The sequence below is a fragment of the Oryctolagus cuniculus genome, chromosome 6 (genome assembly GCF_051225735.1).
Source record: "Oryctolagus cuniculus isolate XC-2025 breed Fujian yellow rabbit chromosome 6, ASM5122573v1, whole genome shotgun sequence".
NCBI lineage: Eukaryota > Metazoa > Chordata > Mammalia > Lagomorpha > Leporidae > Oryctolagus > Oryctolagus cuniculus.
Genome location: NC_142872.1, coordinates 56,371,660 through 56,393,939, shown reverse-complemented (window position 1 = coordinate 56,393,939; position 22,280 = coordinate 56,371,660). Strand labels below are relative to the sequence as shown.

The 22,280-nt window shown below is 48.2% G+C and overlaps 1 protein-coding gene across 15 annotated transcripts in view; it reads right to left on the bottom strand.

Annotated features, from left to right (window-relative positions):
• TENM2 (teneurin transmembrane protein 2) overlaps positions 1-22,280 on the bottom strand; it is a 1,297,938-nt gene that overhangs the window by 83,562 nt on the left and 1,192,096 nt on the right. For all 15 annotated transcript variants that reach the window (XM_051844423.3, XM_051844432.3, XM_051844433.3 and 12 more), the window contains one exon: positions 9,456-9,602. In XM_051844423.3, the coding sequence (XP_051700383.1) occupies positions 9,456-9,602 (147 nt within the window). The remainder of the gene's footprint in view (positions 1-9,455; positions 9,603-22,280) is intronic.

Genomic DNA, 22,280 nt, shown 5'->3' with positions numbered 1-22,280 from the left:
TCGAGATCCTTCAAAATTTGAGCTGTGCCTACTTTGGAAGTCTTTGATGGCCCTCTTCTGAGTGGCCACAGACCCTTGTCATGCCTTCTATCATGAGCCTTTAATATATGTTTGGGCAGAGCGTGAGTCTTATTCATTCATGTTCCCTGGCACACAGTAGGGGCTCTGTTTGTATGTTGAATGAATAAGTGATGGTACAGTTCTGTCCAGGAGCCTGGCTGCTTTAGGGGAAGGTATTTGCTATCATCATCATCATCATAAACAACATACGGTCCTTGGTGGTGGCATAGCAAGACAAAAGCACATTGGATGTCTAGCCAGGACACCAGGGCTCCAGGCCCATGTGTACCGTTTCTGCTCTTTAGCCTGGAAGAACTCACTTCCCCTCTCTGGGCTTCCTAGCTCCTGGGGATGCAGCATTTTAGCCTTTCTGCAACTGCCACTGCCAGTCTAGCATAAATGAAATCATTCTGCAATTCCCCCAAAAAGAAAGAAGTTACATCCCTCCCTGCATGTGGACACAGGATTCCAGAGATGATGTGTATATGGGAGTGGGGCAGGAGGCGGGCAGATGACTGATGACACACCTTGAGGCTAGGCAAAGGGAGAGAATTGCCTTGGAAAGGTTTGGTCCTTGTTGGGAGGCTGGGAAGAAGGAAAGAGCACTGGGCACAGAGGTGTGGGGGACACCTTGCAGTGTTCTGTGGATTCACATTTGGCCACAGAGTCCTGGCCCCCGTCCAAGCCCCAGAGCTCTTGGCCGAGAAGATGGGAAACCAAAGAAAAGAGCACAGGCCTTGGACAGCTGCTCTCGCTGTGCTGGGGAGAACGCCTCACTATTTAAAGTCCAACAGCTCCGCTCCCCCTGCTCGCCGCTGGCATTCCAGTGCATAAGCGCTTTGTGGCAAAAACGAATTCCTGATCCAAACGGGGCGGGGGAGGGGGAAGAGGGGAAGCCAATGTTATATTTCAGTGTGTGGCAGAATTCCTTTCCAGGAGGCTTTGATGTTCAGTGGCTGCATTCTGGCCTGCCATGAGCCTGGACACAGCCCTCGGGGGCTAGGAGGAGTGCAGGGGCAGGCTGCGACCCAGGCTCTCGCTCCTGGCTTGGCTGCATCTGAGCTCTGGGAGCTTGGGTAAGTCACTTCTCCTCTGGTTCCCAGCGTCCAGGAAGGATCAGGAGAAGCATTTGGGGGTCTGTGGACCCTGTCATGCCTTATTTGGGCAATGTGGGTCAAGCCTTAGCACGGGCCTGGCCTCTGGTAGGCGCTCAGTGCCTCAGGCCTTGGGCACCATGTCCACTGACATCACTCCCTGATTTGAAACCACCCAGATGCTTCAGATGGATGTGTTCCCAGAAGAGGTCAGTGGCCATGCCAGATCCCTCAGCCTTGGCATTCTTGACATTTTGGGTCAGAGGATTCTTTGTGGTAGGGCTTTCCAACGCACATAGGATGTTTAGAAGCAAAACTGACCTCTACCATCAGATGCCAGCAACATTTCCTCATTTCCTGCCATCTCAACTCACAAAATGCCATCAAACATTGCCAAGTGTCCCCTTGGAAAGCAAACTTGCTCCCTGGATGAACCAGTGGTCTGAGGCGAAGGGGAGACTGAAGAAGCAATGGAGTTAATACTGGCGGGTCCAGGCCCTGATCCTATATTCGAGTGCTGGTCAAAGAAACCACAAGGGTACTAATTAGCATCTAGGCAGGAACTCTGGCCAAGGCAAAAATACCACAAGTCAACATAACGATATAAATGTTACCTCTTTGCCATCAGTTAAATCTGTATTTCAATCCTTTAATTCCCTAAAATAAGTCCACGGAGACTTCAATGACTAATTTTTTTCCAGATTATGCATTTTCATCACAATTTTATATGATTATTTGATTTGTCATCTAATCAGGGAAAAATATAATCCCTTAAGAGACACTTAATAGCCATTTAAACTACTAGAGACTTGATTAGAACAGACTGAAGGTGCTGTGTGGGGTAAACTCATGTACTTCAAACACCTTTCATTTAGTTTTTTAAAATAAAATTGATGGTCACATAAATTTACCAGGAGAAGGTTTTCAGAGGGAAACGTTTGTCGTTGAGGTGTGATATTTTTGGAGATCTCTTAGTGACAACACAAAGTCTGTACTTCTCTGCATTTCCTTCAGAAACAGCATAAAGATTTTGTTTGTGTTTTAGAAGAAATGACACAATAGGTTTCAAGGAGAAAGCTGTCGGTCCTCGCCGCTGGCTAAAGGTCTATTGTGATTCCCACTTTTTTGAGTCTCCAAATTCTCGCCTGTAACATGGAATGGCAATTGGCATTTTACTTTCTACATCCACAGACTACAGATTCTGCAACCAAAGATATAAATATTTGGAAAGAATTGCAGATTTCCCCCCCTTGTCCTCATCACCTAAGTAATACAACAGAGCAAATGCTTAAATGGTATTTATGCTGTCACACTGTAAGTCCTCTAGGGATGACTGAAAGTGCATAGGGAGGCCATTTTACAGATGGACAATGGCAGCTCCAGCTTTTGCTATCTGCAGGAGGCCCTGGAATCAACTCCCCAGGAAGCTGAGGGCACCACAGAAAAATGATGGATACAAAAAAGTTTAGGAGCATGATATTTCTGTCCAGGAAGCACCAAAGGGTGATGAGACAGAAGAGAGAGAGAGAGACGGACACCTATGATCAACACAAGCTTTTCTAGGGAGGGGCACTGGCGCTGAGAACTGAATGACTAGAAGGAGCCAGTCACACAAAGTGCCCAGGCTGAGCACTTCTGGCCTTGGACCAGCAAAGGCCCTGGAGTGTGCAGATCAGAAGGTAGGCTGGCATGAATGAAGCAGAGCTCCTTGGGGAGGGGGCGGTCAGAGACAAGGCAGGGGACCTATGCTGGGACGTCTAGGCCAAGGGGAAACAAACCTCTGGTTCTGATTCTACCTGGGAGAGGAAGCTTTGAGAGCATGGAAGGATCGGATCTATAATTTGCCACTCTGGCTAGAGGGTGGAGGACTGTGAGCACAGGCCAGGAGCAGCAGCAGGGGGCTGTTCCCATCATCTCCGTGAGCTGAAAGCTCAGCACGGGGCTTGGTGCATGCCAGCTCGCCAACATCCCTCTGATTACAATTTTACATGCAAATAGATAATGGGCTCTTTTTTTTAAAAAAAAAAAATTGCAGTAGAATACAAGAAAATGAACACTCCCAACTTCAGTTTCCTAAACAGAAGATTCTCAAGCCCACTGACATCCCCAGAAAGTCAAAGATCTTCTTTCAACTGGAAAATCCACAGCTTCCCAGAGCCCTTGTTGCCATGTGCCCCTGTAGGAGCTCAGCTGGGCCTCGTTCTGCCTCCCTCCCAAAGAACAGAGATCCAGGGCCTGGCCAGCTGGCAGTGGCCCGAAGGCCAAGTTCTCCTCCCAAGCATGGATCCACTGTTTTCCTCTCTGGGAGTGAATCAGGGACTCTGTGTTTATGGTTCCAGCTACATTTGCCACAAGGTCTTTGGACTGCAAGGGGAATCCTCATCCAACCCAATTAATAGAACAATGTTGCACTTCTAAGCTGTCCTCTACTCAACCAATCCATCAACATGCCCTGCACACATTAATCAAAGCATACTCAGTGGGTTCACCAAACTCTGTCTCTCACTGGAGGAAGCAACTGGTCTCTCTGGTCTCGAGTACTACAGCTCTTCCTGCGTCCCTGAAGTGCCTCGTTTGGCTCTGCTAAATGCACAGACAAGGTGAGTTATTAATTAACAAGTGAGATAAATGTTGGGATAGCATCCCTGAATCATGTCAAACCAATTTGGATGGTTATGGGATGGGGAGGCAGTGGGCGAGGGGTGGGTTTCATCCAAGTGCTTTGGACACACTCCAGCGTTATTTCTCCTCATTTAGACCTGGCTGGAGTGCCCTGGATAGCATGCCTGGAACTCAGGCCAGCAGCCACTTCTCTTCACCCATGGTAGCCGCCTTCAGAGAAAACAGGGAACGAGCCTTGCAGATGGAGCTGGGTGGGAAACACTGCTCTGAAGAGAGCCTGGAGCGGAGTCCTGCCTTGAGGGAGGGAAATGAGGAAGCTGTTGGGCTGGAGAGACCGGGGGCTTTGAGGACCCTCCAGGGGGACAGACCGAAGACCGGGCTTAATATCGTGATGGGCTTTTTCTCCTGTTCTGCAGATAACACCCACATTCCGTGACAATCTGTACTCTAGGCTCCCACCGAGCGAAGGTGTTCCATGCCCGTCACCCCTCCCATGCTGAACGTAACCCAGATAACAAGCTGCTTTTGTGTCTTCTCTTTCAGATGGACAGTGAGCTCTTTGCCACATCTGGTTTGGTATATCCAAAGCCCGCTTCCATGGTTTAAGATTTATCGGCCCCGTAGTGAAGGTTTGTTAAACCATAAACCAGTAAGCAAATGGAGGGACAGATGGGTGGGTGAGTGGGTGGGGAGATGGATGGATTCACACCATAATGATAGAGAATTCAGGGCTTCTACAGTTTTGAAATAAACACTAGTCACCTTTCCAACAACAGAGACCACTTTTAAGACTTGCTGAAGTTATTCACTCAGATGCTAAATATGACATGATTTTTCAAAAAACTTGGTCTGCAGAGAATTTGTATCAGATCCTCAGGGATGTTTGGTAAAAATGCAGATTCCTGAGTCCCATATGTGAAAAAGTCAGAATCCCAAAGGTGGGAACCTGGAAACCTGACTTTCAAATAAGTCCTTACATGGTAACATGGTTATGCAGCACCAACATTAGATAATGCAAGTTAGAATCTTGGTGGTTATACACTGGACCACTACGGATTAAGCTCCATCTCTCTGGGCCAGTCTCCACTCTAGAAAGTAACAATCACATTAATACTAATAATGTTCAAACTAGCAGCAGCCAATTTGTGAGTGCATTCTACGAGCCAGGTGTCTTGTAAAATCCACGACACGCATTTCCTCACTCATGTTTGAAATCAGTGCAGCTGACGTCATGATGCCCAGTTCACAGACAAGAAAACTGAGACTTTGAGAAGCAAGGTGACTTGCAGGACACAAATGCTGACTCCCAAGGCCAAGCCCTGACCCACTCACTATGATGCCACAGCATCACCAACACAGAAATCAGGCAAGCAGAGTGTCTCTCAGGGCTGTGTTGCAACAGAACACAGGACATGTGCCCCAGGGTAGTAAGGGAATGACACAAGGTGCGGGTAGACAAGCTAAGCCTAGCAAGGGCTTCCGCCCGTCTCTTCTCTCTCTGGGTCGATGCAGTTACAAGGCTGCCTTCCCCAGTCTATGCTGTCACACCTGCCTCCAGGCTGGATAGGCCATGACAGGATTTCATGGGAGCTGCAGACAGACGGCCAAACGGCTTGAAACGGCGGGGCCTGACACTGGGCATAGAGAGGACTGTGGCTCCTGACTCTAGGTGCCGGGTGACACAGGGGCCCAGGGCAGGAGGCAGGATGGTGCCTCCAGGCCAGGCAGTCTCACGTCGCCTCTTCACCTTGGGATTCCCACTTTTAGAGGAAATCTACACCCTCTCTCCCACCCCGGCTTGTGATGAACTAAATCTCACACCTCTGCCGTGGTGGTGATAATTAAATATTATCCGCCTGTCACTTGGCGCACATGTTGTGTGTACTCTCAGACTTTAATGAGCTGGCATTTGTCTTCTGTAAGCAAAAATATTTCTTTGATTCTCTTCCTTTTCAAATTGGGGTGAGCAGTTCAAGTGAAGATCTCTCACTATTAAAAAGGCAGTCTCTGGCTGGCACGTTTGAGCTGTTTCCTCGTAGCTTTAGAGGCAAAGGGAGGTAAGGCTTGTATCTTCAGACGCGGACACTGCTTCCTGAGATTACGTTAGCTGGCACATGGCTGCAGGTGTTGGGAGACTTTCAATGTGATGCGAACAAAAACACAGGGAGTTGGCATAACTTTTCTTAGTGGGAATGTTCTAAGGCTGATTTTCTATCAGTTCCTCATCTGAACACCACAGACATCCAAAAATATTTGTGTGCAAGTTTTCTCAATTTTTCCAAGGAAGTGACTTTAATCACTACCATTCTTGATGCACTGGAGAGAAGTGAATTCATTCCACACAAGGGATCATTAAGAAGTTCATGGAAAATGTCTATTTTGAAAAACTATACAAGTATTTCAAGGTTTTTTGTTTTGTTTTTGCACTAAAATAAACTTATCCTTTAGTTCTGTTTTCTATGACCTACTTGAAATCTGGTCATAGAATCATATATTAATATTAATTAATTAATGATCATCCATATAAAAGATGTCTTTCAACAGCAGTTGTCAAGCAAATCTGTATCAGCATCACTTGGAAATTGACAAGAAGTTCAAATTCTTACTCTCCAGCCCAGACCTGGACATCAGGAACTTTGGCGTAGGGCTCATCAGCCTGAATTTAATCATGTGCTCCAGGGCTTTTGTAGCAAGCTGGGTCTCAGAACTGCTCGTGGCCATGAAGTGCCAGGGCTTAATTCGTTCATGGACGAATCCAAGTAGAAAATGGCTTATAAGGGCTTCAAATCTCTCTCTATTTGTGTCGCTATCTATCTCAGCTTCCACTGAAAAACAGATCTCACGTTAAACAGGGGTTTTTTATCAGGCGGAATGTTTCCAGGTGGAAAAGTGGTTTGCGTGTCCAGCGCACTTTGGAAGAGGGCTCATTATTTTCTCCATTCATGAGAAAGATAACAAATGCATCCATCGCAGCTGCTCCCCGGGCCTGCACGCATGTTCTGTCTAGGTGTTCCTCTGACCCGTGGTGCGGTCTAGAAACTCACAGAGCCCATCCTGAGGACTCCCACAGCAGGACTGAGGCCGTGGGCAAGACTCCCACCGCCCACTCAAAACAAACCGAAAAAGAACTCTCATTCACGCGCTGGAGGATGGGACCCGGAGTTGATGAGGAGCAACTTTAATATTTATCAATAAACGGCAAAGTGCTTAGCACGCCTCCTAGGGAAGTAATTAACCATGAAAAGGATGCTCTGTGCAGAGGAATCCCCTCCAAAATAAGAACTGTGTTAATTGTGAATCGCTTACGCCAGGTGAGAGCCGCTGTGCTTACCGTTCTCACCTGACATAAGCAACTCTGAATTAACCGGGAGTTTCTTTTTATAAACACCGTGTGGAGCCTTTTTTTTTTTTTTTTTTGTGGTTAATTACTTCCTTGGGAGGTTTGCTTTAATAGTTCCCATAACAAGACCATTATTGTCTTTAGCATAATCACTGCCTCATTTGCTTTTGTGCCCTGTCTTTCTGTGCCTGCTTCGGTGGGGGTGGGGTGGAGGGGGTGGGAACCATGGATTGTGCCTGGTGGGTAGCCCTTAAGCCTGGGGACCCCGCAGTGCCTCTTCTAGTGCCACCACTTCAGGAATTTGGCTCTTGCCTGGTGGGGAGCCAGGCTGAGGGGCAAAGCTGGTGAAGAAGGAGGTGGGTTGCTCAGAGCATTTTGGGGAAACTGAGTCTCCCGGGTGCCCTCTGTCCCCTGTGTGCAGCACTCCCGCAATCTGCTATGCTTTCAGCTGCTGACAGTCAACAGGGGAGGGAGCCAGGAAAGCAGCTCCTGTCTGGAGGGAGAAGCTGATCCGTCAGCAACCGCTGTGCACGGAGCAACCTCCAGGGAGGCAGCAGCAGCGACAGTGAACCCTACCAGCAAAGGCGCGCTGCATTCTGACTCTGGAAACAAACTGTGTTAAGTACTTACGCCTCACTTCGGTAAAAAGTGAATTAAAGCGCCTTCTCTTTTGGCTGTCTTTCGGGCAGGTGAAAACAGATGAATGGGAGGTCTGAAAACCGCCATCAGGTCTATGAAGTTTTCTGGCTGTGTACTATCAGTGTATCACATCTGGTTACGTCCCAGATTAGATTATGGAAATTATAAAATGTCCATGGAGAAAAAAAATACAAACAGAATGTCTCACGCTCTCATTCATCACACTGATGAGTGGCACCCCACCTCTGACATCACTGTACTGGACCCTCTTGGGGCCATGACCGTGGGGCTTCTGAGATTCCTAGAGCACACACGTCAGTGTTAAACAAAGCAACTGGATTCACAGATGCTCCTGTACCCTGAGGCAACTTTTGCCCTGCGTGAATTCTGACCAGCTAGTAATTCTGGTGAGGGTGATCGCAGATCTGTACCAATATCTGGGGAATGTTCCATAGTATCTTAGGAGACTGGATAGCCTGTGTGCTAATACAATCCCAGTGAGCCCCAGAATCTTGGGAAGTAAAAAAGGCAAGAAAATTCATCCCTGAGGTTTAGAACACGCTTGGCAACCTTTTTCCCGTCAGGGGTCAGCAAGTAACTTGTTCAGGCTTTGGCAGCCTGGGGGTCTCAGTTGTTCATGGATGGTGAAAGCAGCCATGGACCAGACAGAAAGAAATGGGCGTGGATGTATTCCAGTGGATGCAGTGATGCAGGTTAAAGGGTAAAGACGGTCAGTTACGCACAATAAATAAGTTCTGCAGACCTATTAAACAGTGTATTGATTCTAGCTAACAATATTGCAGTGCATATTTAGAATTTGCTAAGAGGGGAGACCTCATGTTTTCTTACCACATAAAAACATCAAACCAAGCAAATTTAATATTCATAATAATAATGTCAGAGGGGGTGGGAAGAATTGTTGGCTTGGACAATAGTGATGCTTTCATAGGTGCATACCTATCCTGAACTCAGCGAGAGGTATATACTGAATAAGTACAGATTTTTGCATGTCAATCATACCTTAATAAATCAAAAAAATCTGATCTATGGACAGTGAATTGCCCACAGTTTTTCACAGGTCATGAAATATGAGTCTTAACACCTTTTTAGAATTTCCCCACCATCCATTAAAAATATTTAAACCACCGTGAGCTTCTGAGCCTGAACTTGGTCACAGGCAGTATTTTTGCTGACTGTGCATTTTTGAAGCAGGGCTGGTTTGATTGCCAGTGTTACCACTGGTGGCTGTATTATTAAAAGTTACTTAGCCACCCTCCAGGCCTTGGTTTCCTCTTCTCAAAGTGACACTGGAGAGTGCTCTAATGGTGAAGGGAAGCATCGCTCATGACGTCTTAGCAGTGCAAGGCTCCACCAGTGCCACCGACTGCTAAATCCCAAGCTCGCATGGTCTGATGGGACCAGTCACCCTCAAGGCAGCACTGGTTCCCAGCTGCCTTGCTGAAGGCACGGCTAGTTGAGAATCCCAAGCCAGCATCAAACCCCAGGGCTTGCAGCTCGTGTCTCCACCAGTCCCCGCCGTGCCAGGGGTGCCCACTCTCCGCTGCACTTGCTGCAAAGGAAATGTTACAACAGCACGTGACAACAATAAGGGGAGGGCTTTCAGGAGAAAAAGGACTCAAGACGAAAGCACACCCAATGCTCTGCTCCTAGGGGCTGGGAATGAGAAGACGCGTGCTCACCTCCCTCATTATCCTTGTTATCAGCACAGGAGGTCTCCATGGCAACGTTGCATCCGGGCCCTCTCCAGCCGGTCTGGCAGACACACTGCCAGCTGTTCTGACCCAGTGTGCATCTCCCGTTACCGTTGCACAGATCAGGGCAGCCATCTGGTTGGAGAAATGGAGAGGATGAGAAGGAGGGACGTGAGGCCGCGCCGGGGAAGCAGGGAAGCCATGCAAAGGGGGAGCAAGGCCGCAGGGCAGCCACTGGGCCAGCCTCACAGTGGGGCCCGTGCCTGCTTTTTCCAAAGAGTCTGGGGAAGCAGGCCAGGCAGGCCACGCATGCAGGTGCAAGACGGAGTGGGGTCGCAGATGCAGGGAATCCCCAACGGCCACTGACCTGGGTGCAGGGGTCAGAGCAACCTTCCCCAATTGGGGAGTTCAGTGCACATCCCAGACAACTACACCAGGGCTGGGCTGACAGCCAGCTTAGCTAGGCTGTGCTCTGCAGCCCGGAGCTCAGGATTCCAGCTACCTCAGCTGAAGCTTTTCTTTCTCTTGCTTCCTTTCCTCCTCCTCTTCCTCTCTTTCCCTCTCCCTCTCTTTTTAGAAGTGCCTTCTGCAGAAGGGTAAAAAAAATTCCTATCAATCCAGGATAGAGGCAAGATGCCCTCCGTCTTTCAGAATTTTAGAGATAAATTTACATATGATTATCACGAGCTTTTCATGACCGAGCCTGGATGGCTCTACTGGGCTATTTTCATATTCTTGTAATATTTAGTTTTAAGGGGCACTTAAAAATGTTGGCTGCCTATCACTCCATCTATTTATGGCACAATTTAAAAATACTGCAGGATTTGAAGGCTGTGAAGGAGTAGGTGCTGGGTGCCATGGACTGGGAAAAAGAGGGATTCATACATATTTATTAATGGGGTAGGGCAGGGCAGCAGTAGTTCGTGTTTTGTGGCTTTCTTTGTTTTCTGAGTGTGTGTGTGTGTGAGAGAGAGAGAGAGAGAGAGAGAGAGAGAGAGAGAGAGAAATCAGCAGCCTACCTAATTCCCAAATAGCTCCCTAAACAATTGCTGCTACTCCCTCCTAACCGGAACTTGGATAGAGGGAGGCTGGAGAGGGAGAGAAGAGAGACTCACTAAAGAGAGACGGGAAATGCCTCCCCAGCATAGCCTCTGTCACCCTTTGTAAGACACAGAGAGAAGCAGACAGATGGGGATGATGTAGCCACACTCACAAGACCTACTTGCTTGCAAGAATTCCTAGAAATGTTTTCATTTCTCTTTCTTTTAACAGCTTTACTGAGGCATAATCTACATACTGGAGAATTCACCTGTTGTAAGCATACAAAACAATGACTTCTAGTAAATTTACAGAGTTGTGCAATCTAGGTAGGCTTTTTTACCTCACTGAAATATACCCCAAATACCATATATTTCCCCCCAAAAGTAACTCCCCCGAACATCTAAATCTTATATCCTGTCCCCGCCTCTGCCACCATCTCTATTTCCATTTCTCTGTATCTATTTTTAAACCACACAAAGCAGGGGCTGGGTGAGTCGGTGATGGAGAAAGGAAGAGCTTCATAACAGGGAGGTAATTGATTTGAAATCTTCCCAGCCTAGATCCTGTGAACCCAACGTGTGCATGTCCCATCCTGCTCCCTCTGCCATTCCAAGGGCCTTCACCTGGCTCCATTCCTCTCTTCTCTCAAGCACCCTTTATGCAAACACAGATCCACCCAATTTGTGCAGTCGGCAGTGGGGGGAGCTGGAAGGACTCCTCCCCCAAAGAAAAATCAGGAGGCTTTGCAACTGAGTTTTACTTCTTTAGGGGGGTTTGCTCCTCAGAGCTCGTTCTCTCCTGCTCTTTCCAGAATGTGGCATGGACAGAAGAGGGTTGGGAACAGAGGACAGTCTGGGTAAGGAAGCTGAGAGGGAAAGCAAGGGGACTATTTATTACCAGGGAATTGGTTTTTTTGGATGCACAGACTGACACTAAATCCGGCATGCATTGACATTTGTACAACCACACTTCCAGAGGGTGTGCTTTGTCTCCACACTTGTCCTTACAACCCCTAACTCTTGTCTCCATACCTTTCCTTATCAATGAGGCTACTGTGGCCCTGACCACCCATGGCATGTCCCTTGCTCACCCTGGGCAAGAGTACTTGCAGGAGAAGCTATCCCCAGTTGCAGAGAAACACCACCAGCGTTTCTGCAGGCGTAAAATGGAATTCAGGAGGTAAAGCCCAAGGGAAACTTCACAGGTTCTGAAGGGGGAGAAAATATCTCCAAGCTCCAGCCACCTCCAGAGTTACAATCTCTACCAGCAGAATTCTTAGGATCAGATCGTACAGATGCACTAAATGACAGACCTGTCAACATCTGCTCAGTGTGCTGTATGTTCCGTGTGTTTTGTTATTTACCTACTTTGAGGTCTCCTGTCTCACAAAAATCACCCCAAAGTCTCAGCAGAAGGCTCATTGTGTAAGAAACCCACGTCCAGTACATAAAATCCAAATCTGCAAAGAGTACTAGCAATATCCAAAATATATGTATTCTTAGACTGGATGAGCCTTTTCCCCCCTCTTCGCTTTCTCTCTTGGTCCTCCCCCGGCCCTGACCAACTGAAGTGAGATAAACAGACCACAGTAGCGGGTTTTCTCCGCATCATACGAGGAAGATGAAAACACGAACAGTAGGAAGCTGGCAAATCTCTGAGAAGTTTCAGGGCAGCTGGGAATTAATGGACAGGACTTTGCTTTTAGCTTGAAGAGGAAGAAAGCAGCCTTGGTAGGTGCGTGGCGTTGCTAGGCAACCCCAAGCTACCCCCATCGCAAGTTCATTCTGCTGGTGGCCTTGTGAGGAGGTGATTCTTTGTGTTTGTGAAGTGCAAAGCCAGATTCTGCTTAAGGGAAAACAAAATGTAGGAAGTAATTAGTCTGGAGGGCAAATGGGTATCAGGTGGCGGCTTTCCTCTGGAGAGGAGGTGATAACTGAAGTTGGATTAGGCTTATGGGCTCCTATTTGGGCATCCTCATCCAAGAAGTCTCCGATGCGGAGTTTTTCTGGATTTCAGGCTAGCACTGCTCTAACTTCCCTGAGTGCTTTCCTCTAAGACCACCGACATGCAGTCCCTTAAGGCACACCTGGCTGGCTCCCTGGAGACTTCCAGTCCTGTCATGACCCTAGACCAGCGGCTCTCGGTAAGGGCCTTTGTGTCCGCCCCTCTGTTCCCAGAGGACACTGCAAGGTGTGCAGGCATTTTTGAACATTACAGTTTGGGGAGGAGACAAATGCTACTGACATCTAGAAGGCCTGCGTTGCTGCTTAGCTTCCTGCAACGTGCAAGACAGCCCTCGCAACAAAGAATGGAACACCCCGCGTCTCCACAGTGCCAAGGCTGAAAAACTACCCTGGACAGAAAGCCCCTGGGAAATGCGACAGGTAGGGTTCCCCCTGCCTGGCTCAGCTGCAGGCACACAGTAGGTGACTGAATAAATTGGAAACCATCAGGCGGGGCTTGTCATCTCAGCCTGGCCACTCCCTGCAGACTCTTCTGAGAGTCCTTAACCATAATGGGAACTTCGCTGCCCAAGACCGAGAGTCTTCTTGTGAGGGAGAACATTCAAGGACATCAGTGATGTCTGTTCACTCAGGAACGTCTCAAACTCCACACTAATCAGCCTCCTCACCTTCCCTCCCCAGTGAACAGCATCCTCCTGGAGCCCATGGTTTGAGTCAGGTGCCAGGGAAGCCATCTTGGGCTACTCTCCCCTTCCGCCACGCCTCTCGCCCTTAGTATGGAATCCCAGGTCAGTCCCGCCTCCTCCTCCTCCTGACTGTCCTGGAATCTGCCCTCTATTCCCAACCCTACTGCTACTCCCTTCACCTAAGCCAGCTTCACTCTGGTTCAGACTCTGCTCAGAGCCTCTGACGGCACTCTCTGCCGGCTGTCTCACATCATCATCCATTTCTCTCCATTTTGGACACTGCTGAAAACACGTCAGTAGCTTTCCACCAACTCCAGCGTGATGTCTAACGCCCTTAACGTGCCCTTCGGAACTCACAAGAACAGGCTCCCACCTCGCCAGCCTATCCCAAGATCTCCTTATGCTTTGGTTAGACTTAACCCACTTGGCCTTTTCTTTGTCCTTTTCTCTTCTCCCTGACTTAGACTCACTCTTTAGGTCCACACTCGGAAGTCACCTCCTCCTGGAAGATTTTCCAGAATTCCTGAGCCCACTGGTCGTGGCACCCTTCTCCCTTCCTATAGGGCGCCCTGTCCATCACACTGTATCACAGCGGTGGTGCCTCCCTGATGCTTGCTGGGACCTGTAGCAACCCTTCCTCCAAACGCCTTACATACACGGGCAGGAAAATGGCCATAATAAATGTTCACGTAGTCATTAACTGCAGTGTGAATGGTGCCTCTAGGACTGTGCAGTATACAGCTGAACCGCTGCCCTGGGCACTCCTAGTATGGCGTAAACCTGTCAGGGGAGGTGCTCTGTGGAGCCTGAGTATTCGTGAGTTGCTAGTACCCAACACATAGCTGCATGGGAATGAGTGAATGCATAGCTTCGGACTGAAACCAGCATCTCCAATGCCTTTGGCAGAGTGGAACAGGATAGCTTCCAAGACTTTTCCACACATAAATTCCAACCACTAAAAAAAGAAAACAGAAAAAAAAAATCCTTCAACATAGTTACCAGGTAGGCAGGCTTTTTGCCTTAACAAAAATTAGGCACGAACAAAATAACATCTCGTGCACAGCAAAGGGGTGCATACACATACTTGAAGAAAGCTATGATTACCCCAAAAGGCTTTTCTCAAAAAGCATCCAGACGTGTTCTGCCATGTGCGGCAGCTCAGAGGTGCAAATCAATGGCTTGTGTTTCATAAGGGGTAAGGAGAGAGAGAGAGAGGGTTTCAACACCCAACCACCAGCACGCCTCAGCAACAACACAAGGGACAACAGGCTACCCGGACAGAAATGGGAGTGAGAACCCAAAACTGGCTGCGGGAGGTGGGGGGAGGTGGGGGGCGAAGGTGGACCACAAGAAAAGCCGCGGGGTTCTCTGCTTAAAGGCACCGTTAGCAAAGCTGTCACAACCTTGGGTGAGCTCTTTGTGCAAAGTTTTTTTCTCACTTAAGGGAAAACCTAAGCTGGTTTGGAGTAAGAGAGTCATGGCACTGAAACCTAGATTCACCTCTCACTGCCTGTGTGAGCTTGGGCTGGTAGATGCACCTCTCTGAGCCTTACTCCGGCTGTTCGTGAAATGATCTATTTTACTAATCAATCTTCTTTATTGCCCCCTTTCAAGAGAATGCAACCTTCAGGAAGGTAGATATTTCTGTCTGTTGTGTTATGGGCATATCTCTGTGTTTGGAAAAATGATTGGCAAATAACAGACACTCTATAAATGTTTGTTGACTGAACATCACCAATGTGATGGGGATGCTGACAGTGCTGATTTTATACAGATGCCAGAGGCATTAAGTGAAATGATAAAGGAAGAGATTAGGACAGAGCCCTTCACATGGTAAGTGCTCAACAGGTGCTTGATAAAACTGCTGTTCCTACTAATCCTGGAGTTCGTGGTAGACCTTCCCTTCCCAGCCAATCCTCAAGTGCACGCCAGTTCTCTAGCCAGTCTCCTACATCAGGAAAAAACCCAGGGCCTATCTGATTTCAAATGAGAAAAAAAAAAGGGGGGGGGGAATTTCAGGGACATCCTCAGCATGCGTTAGCACATCCTAGGACATCCACAGCCGCTCTCTGACCACCAGTGAAAAATCCAGCTACGCCACGTGCTTCAGCTCAGCGAGAAGAAAGCCCACTGGAGCGAAGGGCAATGATGAGAGGCAGGAGATTTGAAGGCAGAACAAACGGTGGCTTTTCCTCTTGGGAAGACTTGGAGTTTTCGTTGTTAACTTAATTAGATCCCCCCTCTCCCTCAAGCTGTTTTAAATGTCGCAGTTTTCCTGGAGCTGCGTGTGGCTGGATTAGGGAGTGCACACAAATGGGAACTGCTGAATGCTATAGCCTCCCATTGTATCCCAGGGCTCTGCACCCTCGCAAGCAGCTAAGGTGTTGGGGGTTTGGGGATCACTAGGGAGTCGGGAGCCATTTCTGCTAAATAGCAGTGGCAAAGGCTCAGAAAATTAATCTGACGCTTTGAGACACTCTGGGGAGAACTCTGCCTTGTTTTAAAAGACTGCCTGCCAAGGAAGCAATCTCTGGCCTTTGGCTTGTCCCTCCGGCTCACCCACATGTGCAGTGGGGAGCAGGAAAGGGGTTCTATTTGTATGCATAGATTGGCAGGATATGCAACCATAAGCCAGCACTGGACCCAGCACTGTTGCAAAGGGCACAGACCATCAAGACACAGACGCTTTTGTCTTAACAGCGTGTGTGCATCGTTGAGCATCGGTGTGGGCGCCAGCGTGTGGGGTGCCAGGAAGGCCTCCAATCCTGTCTGTGGTCTACGGCCGAGGAGCAGCCGCCTTCTGCTCACAGGGCAGGAATCTCTCTCCACCCCGCCCTCCCCGGCAGCCACAGAAACAGCTCTGCAAGCTGATATGAATTTGGATCCAGCTGTTTATGGCACATGTGTCCTCCGTGCACCTGGATTCTCACTGATCAGCATCATTTCTGTCTTCTGTGGCAAGAAGGTGGCAGTAGGCTCAGCCTGGGCCTCAGAAACAGTGGTGACCCTTCCATCCTTGAAGAAAACGGGGAGAGGGAAGACATATCTTACTGTGTACTGATGTTTCAGGCTCTTTTTAAATTTTTAAAATGTATGTTACTTATTTCATTCTAGAGGCAGGCAGACAGATAAATAATCTTATCTGCTGATTCTCTCCCCAAATGCCTATAGTGACTAGGGCTGGGCCAAAGTCAGGAGTCGGGAGCTCAGTACAGGTCTCCAAAGTGGGGGACAAGGACCCAAAGACTTCAGCCGTAACTGCTGCCTCCAAGGGTGTGCATTTGCAGGTAGCTGGGAGAGGGAGCCAGAGAAGGGGATGGAATCCAGGCACATGGATGTCGGAGGTAGGTGTCCTAATTGTTAGGCCAAACGCTTACCCCTCGGGTACTTTTAATCCATTACTATTTTTTTAAGTAGATGATCACAAGACAGGAAACTGAGTCTAGGCAGTGATAATGGGGCATAGTTGTTCAAACTGAAATGCTATGCCAGTTACTTAGTGAGTTCAAAGTGACTGATTATCCCTCCAGTAGCACTGGGGTTGGACACAACCTGTGCCTTCCGTGGGGCACCTGCTTCTTTCCCCTGGTATATCATCTTTCTTTATTCCATTTCATCTACACAAAGGACGATGTGGCGGCTGACTGATGATGGTTGGATTTAGCCTCACCATGTTACCAACTCACATGGCGACTCATGGCTGCCCCTGATGAAAAAAAAAAAAGCCCTCCATGAGTTTTGCCAATGTTTTAGATTAGAGAAGCACTTCTCATAGAGGGGGTTCTGGGGCCAGCAGCTTCAGCCTCCCCGGGGCACTTGTGAGAACCGCATATTCTTGAGCTCCATCCAGGACCTACTCAATCAGACCTCTGGAGCTGGGGCCCAGGCACCTGCATTTTCACAAGCCCTCCTGGGGACCTGGATGCCTGCTCAGTGTGAGAACCACTGCTTTGGGATGGGGTTCTAACCCCCCAAAGAGCCTCAAAGGTTTTACATGTTCTGATCCTGCCAAATTGTCCCCTCTCATCTCACACCAGCACCACCTCTGCGGCGTGGGCTTCAGCATACCACCCTGTGTTCTACAACATAGCCTGGACCCTTCTTTTGTGATCTGGCAGGTCCCCCTCCCTCATCTACATTCCTTGCATCAACTTTGGCTAAAGCCATTCTTTTTCGGCTTAGCCAACTCATGTTCAGGGACAGCTCCTTGACCCCTAGCTCAGGAATCCATCCCCATCACAAGCACCCTCTCTTTTTCTTATGGCACTCATTTGGATTCTAACCCATCCTTGGTTTATAGCACTGGGTCTTGACAAGGCTGCACATTGGAATCATCCAGGAGTGTGGGACAATTCCCATGCCAAGCCATACCCTTATGAAATCAGAGTCTCTGAAAATAAGGCCCAGGCACCAATATTCTCCCATTTTAGATTTCCCTAGGTGATTCCTACACACAGAAGAGGTTGAGAATCAATGGCTTAACACCATTTTCCTGGGAGCCTCTGAATCTCCAAGCTGTAAAGGTTTTTGCTCAGTTATTTATAGCTTTGTTTCCAATGCCTACCCCAGTGCCAGGCCTTAAAGATATCAGTTGAATGAATGCATTAAAAAAGAAAAAAGCAAATCCACGCAGTGTTTCTTTGCTGCTTCACTGTGTCCTGTGATTTGGCAGCCAGGTAAACAGAAAATCACCTTGTAGGCCATACCCTAAGCTCCTGAAAAGATGACACTTTCCTAAGAAGGAATAGCAGCTGGTTGTAGCACAAGTCTCAGACCACGCTGATGACAGAAGCTCTGTGTGAGCGCATGTGCCAGTGTGGATTCTTGCCTTTCAACCTGACCAAAATAGAGAGACCAGAGCCCCAGTATGGGGGAAGAGAAGGCACGCTGGTAGTTTCAGAGGTTGACAAGAGACATGGAAAGGAAGGGAAGACACTATCTGGAAGATTCAATGGTTACCTTGGCTCTTGGAGGCTAATCAAGTTGTTGTACCTTGTGTTGCTCATTCCCATGGCTGTCCAGCAAATAATAAATGTGGTCGCTACCTACCAGTATGGAAATAGGGACAAGGCATGACTTTGATTTCTTATTTGTTATTTTTAACCATCCAATCTCTATACCACTGAGCGACCTTATAGCCACAGGAGGCTTATAAAAATATAAACAACACCTGCGAGGCCTGAGCACACATACTTGTTCAAACCTTCTTCAAGGCTGACAGCCCTCCTTTAACCAGTGTAAAATCAGGTCAACAATAAATTGCCATTTTTGGTTGTTGTTCCCAATACAAGTTCAGGAAATGTAAGGAAATCATTAAATGTTTGTTTATTAGAGATAGTAAAAGAGCTAGGCAAAGACTCTGCCCCAGGACTGAAATTCTGGACTCTAGGAAGCTTTTCATATAATAACAACAAAAACAGCAAATCTTGTAGAGACATTTCTGTGTGTCCAGAGGGTGCGGCAGCTTTTCTATAGTATTTCCCTTAAAACACAAGAGGTGTGTGAAGTTCCACTATCAAGAATCCTCGGGCATAGGGCTCTCAAGCAGGTGCAGAGAAATGTGTTCACAGAAAGGGGCAGTCTGCTTGGGGTGTAGAAATGGAGCTGGCAGAACAAGAGAGTCCGAGTGCGCATCCTGCCCGGCAAAGGGGAGGGAGCAATAGCACCTGCTAATGAGGATTAGCTACTGGCTGCAGAAAGGCTCACATCTTATTACCTCCCTGAGCCCCGCCAAGGACTATATGAGGAATGCATCATGATCATCATGTATGGTTGAAAAGGCTGAAGCTCAGAGAAGTTAATTAACTTGCTCAGGGTCATGATCACTGTAAGTGGTCGATGAAGGGCTTGAACCCAGGCCTGCCCGCCTCTCAGTCTGTGCACTTTGCCCCGCTCCAGCCAGGCATGATTCCACTGGGGGAAGGCAGCCTTGGAGCCTCATTCTGCCAGCCTTTCACATCCACAAATTGAACCAACTCTGTATGGAAAATATTTGGAAAAACAAATTGCTATTTACTAGCCATGTACAGATTTTGCCTTGTCATTATTCCCTAAACAAAATAGCATAATAACTATTTATATTATATTAGGTATTGTAAGTCATCTAAAGAGGAGTTGAAATACACAGAAAGATGTGCACAGGTTATACCCAGATACTGTGACATTTTATACAAAGAGCTTGAGCAGCCCAGTGTTTGGTATTCGTGTGGGGTTGGGGGAAGACCTGAATCCAATCAACCAGGGATACTGAGGGGTGATTCTGTTCCTTGCTCTGACTCCTTGCTCCCCAAGCAATCTTTGGATTTTAACTTAATTTCCCACCTAGATTTCCCTCTGGGAAGAGAATACACTGAGTGGGAAATGCAGGACTTGCCCACTGTGGATTAATGAATTGCCATTTGGGGTTTAGGTGTGAATCTGGGTAGAGGGAAGGAATCAGAGGAGACTTTGACTCACTTTGTTATCATAAACAAAACCAAGTTTCTAATGCTATGAACCAGAAGGTGTGCCCCAGGGGCCTGCCAGCACCTGCTAGGAGTATGGTGGCCCCCGGGCAAGGGAGGTGAACTTCATTTCCTGCTCTGTCCCTAGCCTCTGATGAGTCCTCTGTGTGTGTGTGTGTGTGTGTGTGTGTGTGTGTGTGAGAACTGGGCCAGACAGAGCTCTAAAGGACAAAGACCAGTCTCACACCAAACATGTAGCGAGCGTCTCCAAGTTGCTCTTTTCTGTGGTCGGCCCATCTTGTTCTTTCACTGTCAACAGCTCTTGAGCACTGCTTATGAACTAGACACCTTCTAGACACAGGAACTCAGTGACCAAGGAGAGAGGCAAGGTCTTGTTTTCCAAGGTCTTACATTCTACTAACATTCTACAACTAACACTCAAAAAGCTAATACAGCAGATGGATGAGTCAATCACCACGGCAGGGATTAGAGGGGACTGTAATGGGGGAGCTGTTTTGGTGTGGGGTGGTGGAGGGATATTGGAGCAAAGATCCTGAAGGTGGGGAGGAGGTAAGTCATGCCAGTACATGGGGCACGGTAGTCTGGCCAGAGGAAGCTGTAGGTACCAAGGCCCCGAGGCACAGGAGGCTTGGGGTACTGGAGGGACTGCAAGTATGACTGGGTTACTGCCATCCATGTGGGAGATGTGGGGGACCTGGACTGAGTTCCTGGCTCCTGGTGTCAGTGGGCATTTGGGGAGTAAATCAGCAGGTGGAACCTCTCTCTCCCTCCCCCACTCTGCAACAAACAAGTAGAGAAGAAAAAAGAAAGAAGCCACTGGGGTGGGAGAGTTGAACAGAAAGATGACTTAATCTGACATGATTGTTTTAAAAAATGATTATTCATATTAGAAACAGAGACAGAGACAACTACAGAGTTTCCATTTGCTGGCTCATTCCTCAAATGCCTGCAATGGCCAGGGCTGAAACCTGAACCCAATCCAGGTCTCCCTCGTGGGTGGTAGGAACCCAGTCATCTGAGTCATTACTGCTGTGTCTAGTGTTTGCATTTGCAGGAAGCTGAGGTGAAGAGCCAGAGCCAGGAATGAAACCCAGGCGCACGCGCGCTCTCTCTCTCTTTTTTTTAAGCAGGCACTCTAACATGGGACATGGGTACAGTAACTGCTAGGCTAAATCCTGACATGTATTTTTTAAAGGACCCCTTTGTGCTAGGTAGAGAAGACACTGGGGATGGGGGCAAGGGCAGAATGTGGGAGCTGGCCAGGAGGAGGTCGGGAGGACCACTGTGGTAGGCCAGAGAGGCGGCCTGGGCTGGGTGCAGGTATGCTCAGCTGTTGGGACTCAATGTGGCCCAGCTCATTCTAGAGAAGTTTCCTGATCTCTCCTTCTGGAAGGGAAGCCTTTGAGAACAAAGGCAGGTAACACACCCTGTCCACACAACAGCACTGCAGCCGCGGGAGCCGATGGCTACACCTTCATCTTCTCATCTGGCAGTCAGCAAACAGGCGAGGTTGGGGAGGCTGGGCCACTTCCCCAGCTTACTGGCTTTTCTGTATTAAGAAAACAAGTGGCAAGGAAGAGAAAGGGTGGCCTGGGAATGTCATGTTGCATAAGTACACATGGGCAAGGTTGGAGGCCATGAGAGAACTATGGATCCCAGAGGCTGTGTGTGCAGGGTCATGGTTGACAACCCCACATGGAAATGTTCCAGCAGAGAAACTCTGATTCCTTAACCAAGTGACTTCAGACCACTAGGCTGCACTAATTCAGCCAACTTGATTGGTTCTTCTTGGCAGTAGGGCCTCCTTGGATCACTCCCCTAGTATTCTATGAGGTTGTTACGCCTGATATTTGTGTTCTGTGTATCCCCAGGGGCCAGCATGGCCCATCTCAATTGTGGCACCAAGCATGTAAAAAGTTAGTTCATTCTCTCTCCTTAGGTATTCATATTTGTTTAGTAATCTGCCAAGCCTTCCTCATCAGCCAATCCTTGCAAGCCCTCTGAAGACTTGGTCACAAAACCCTGAGTGTCAAGTGACTGCATACAGTAATGCCTGCTCGGTCTTGTTTTATGGCACTTTTTAACCTTGTACAGAACCAATGAAAACATTCCCACCTCTCCTCTGCTTCTGCACCCTACCTCTGGCTGCCATGGCATCTCCCACGCCCCCTGCTAATCGTGAACCCAGAGTCATCTGTCATTCACTCTCCCCACCCCGGTGACCCAGGTAACCCTGAATCATCATGAACTTATCCTGCTCCCTGAAACTATTTGCATGCAGCGTTCTTGTCTTTTTTTCAGTTTCTAGCTGCTGGTCACTACAGGGTCTTTCTCTGCAAACTGCAATAGTTGTAATCAGCAGGTGCATTGGTGTATGCACAGGAGGTACAAGGGGAGGGTGGTTTCCTGAGAGAATACAGAGTGGCAGGCAGAATGCCCTCAAAGCGGCCTATGCTATTGTTAGGTGCTATTCCTTCATTTGCCATAATGACTGTGCCCTTAGGAAGGTGAGAGCTTCCTCTTTAAAACCCTCTCATTTACAGGGAAACAAAATCCCCTCTTTTCAAATACACTTTCAACATGCAAAACAGCAGTCTGTTTCTGCTAAGTCACATTCTAGCTAAATGGATAATTGAACGGTGAATGGGAGCTGCGACT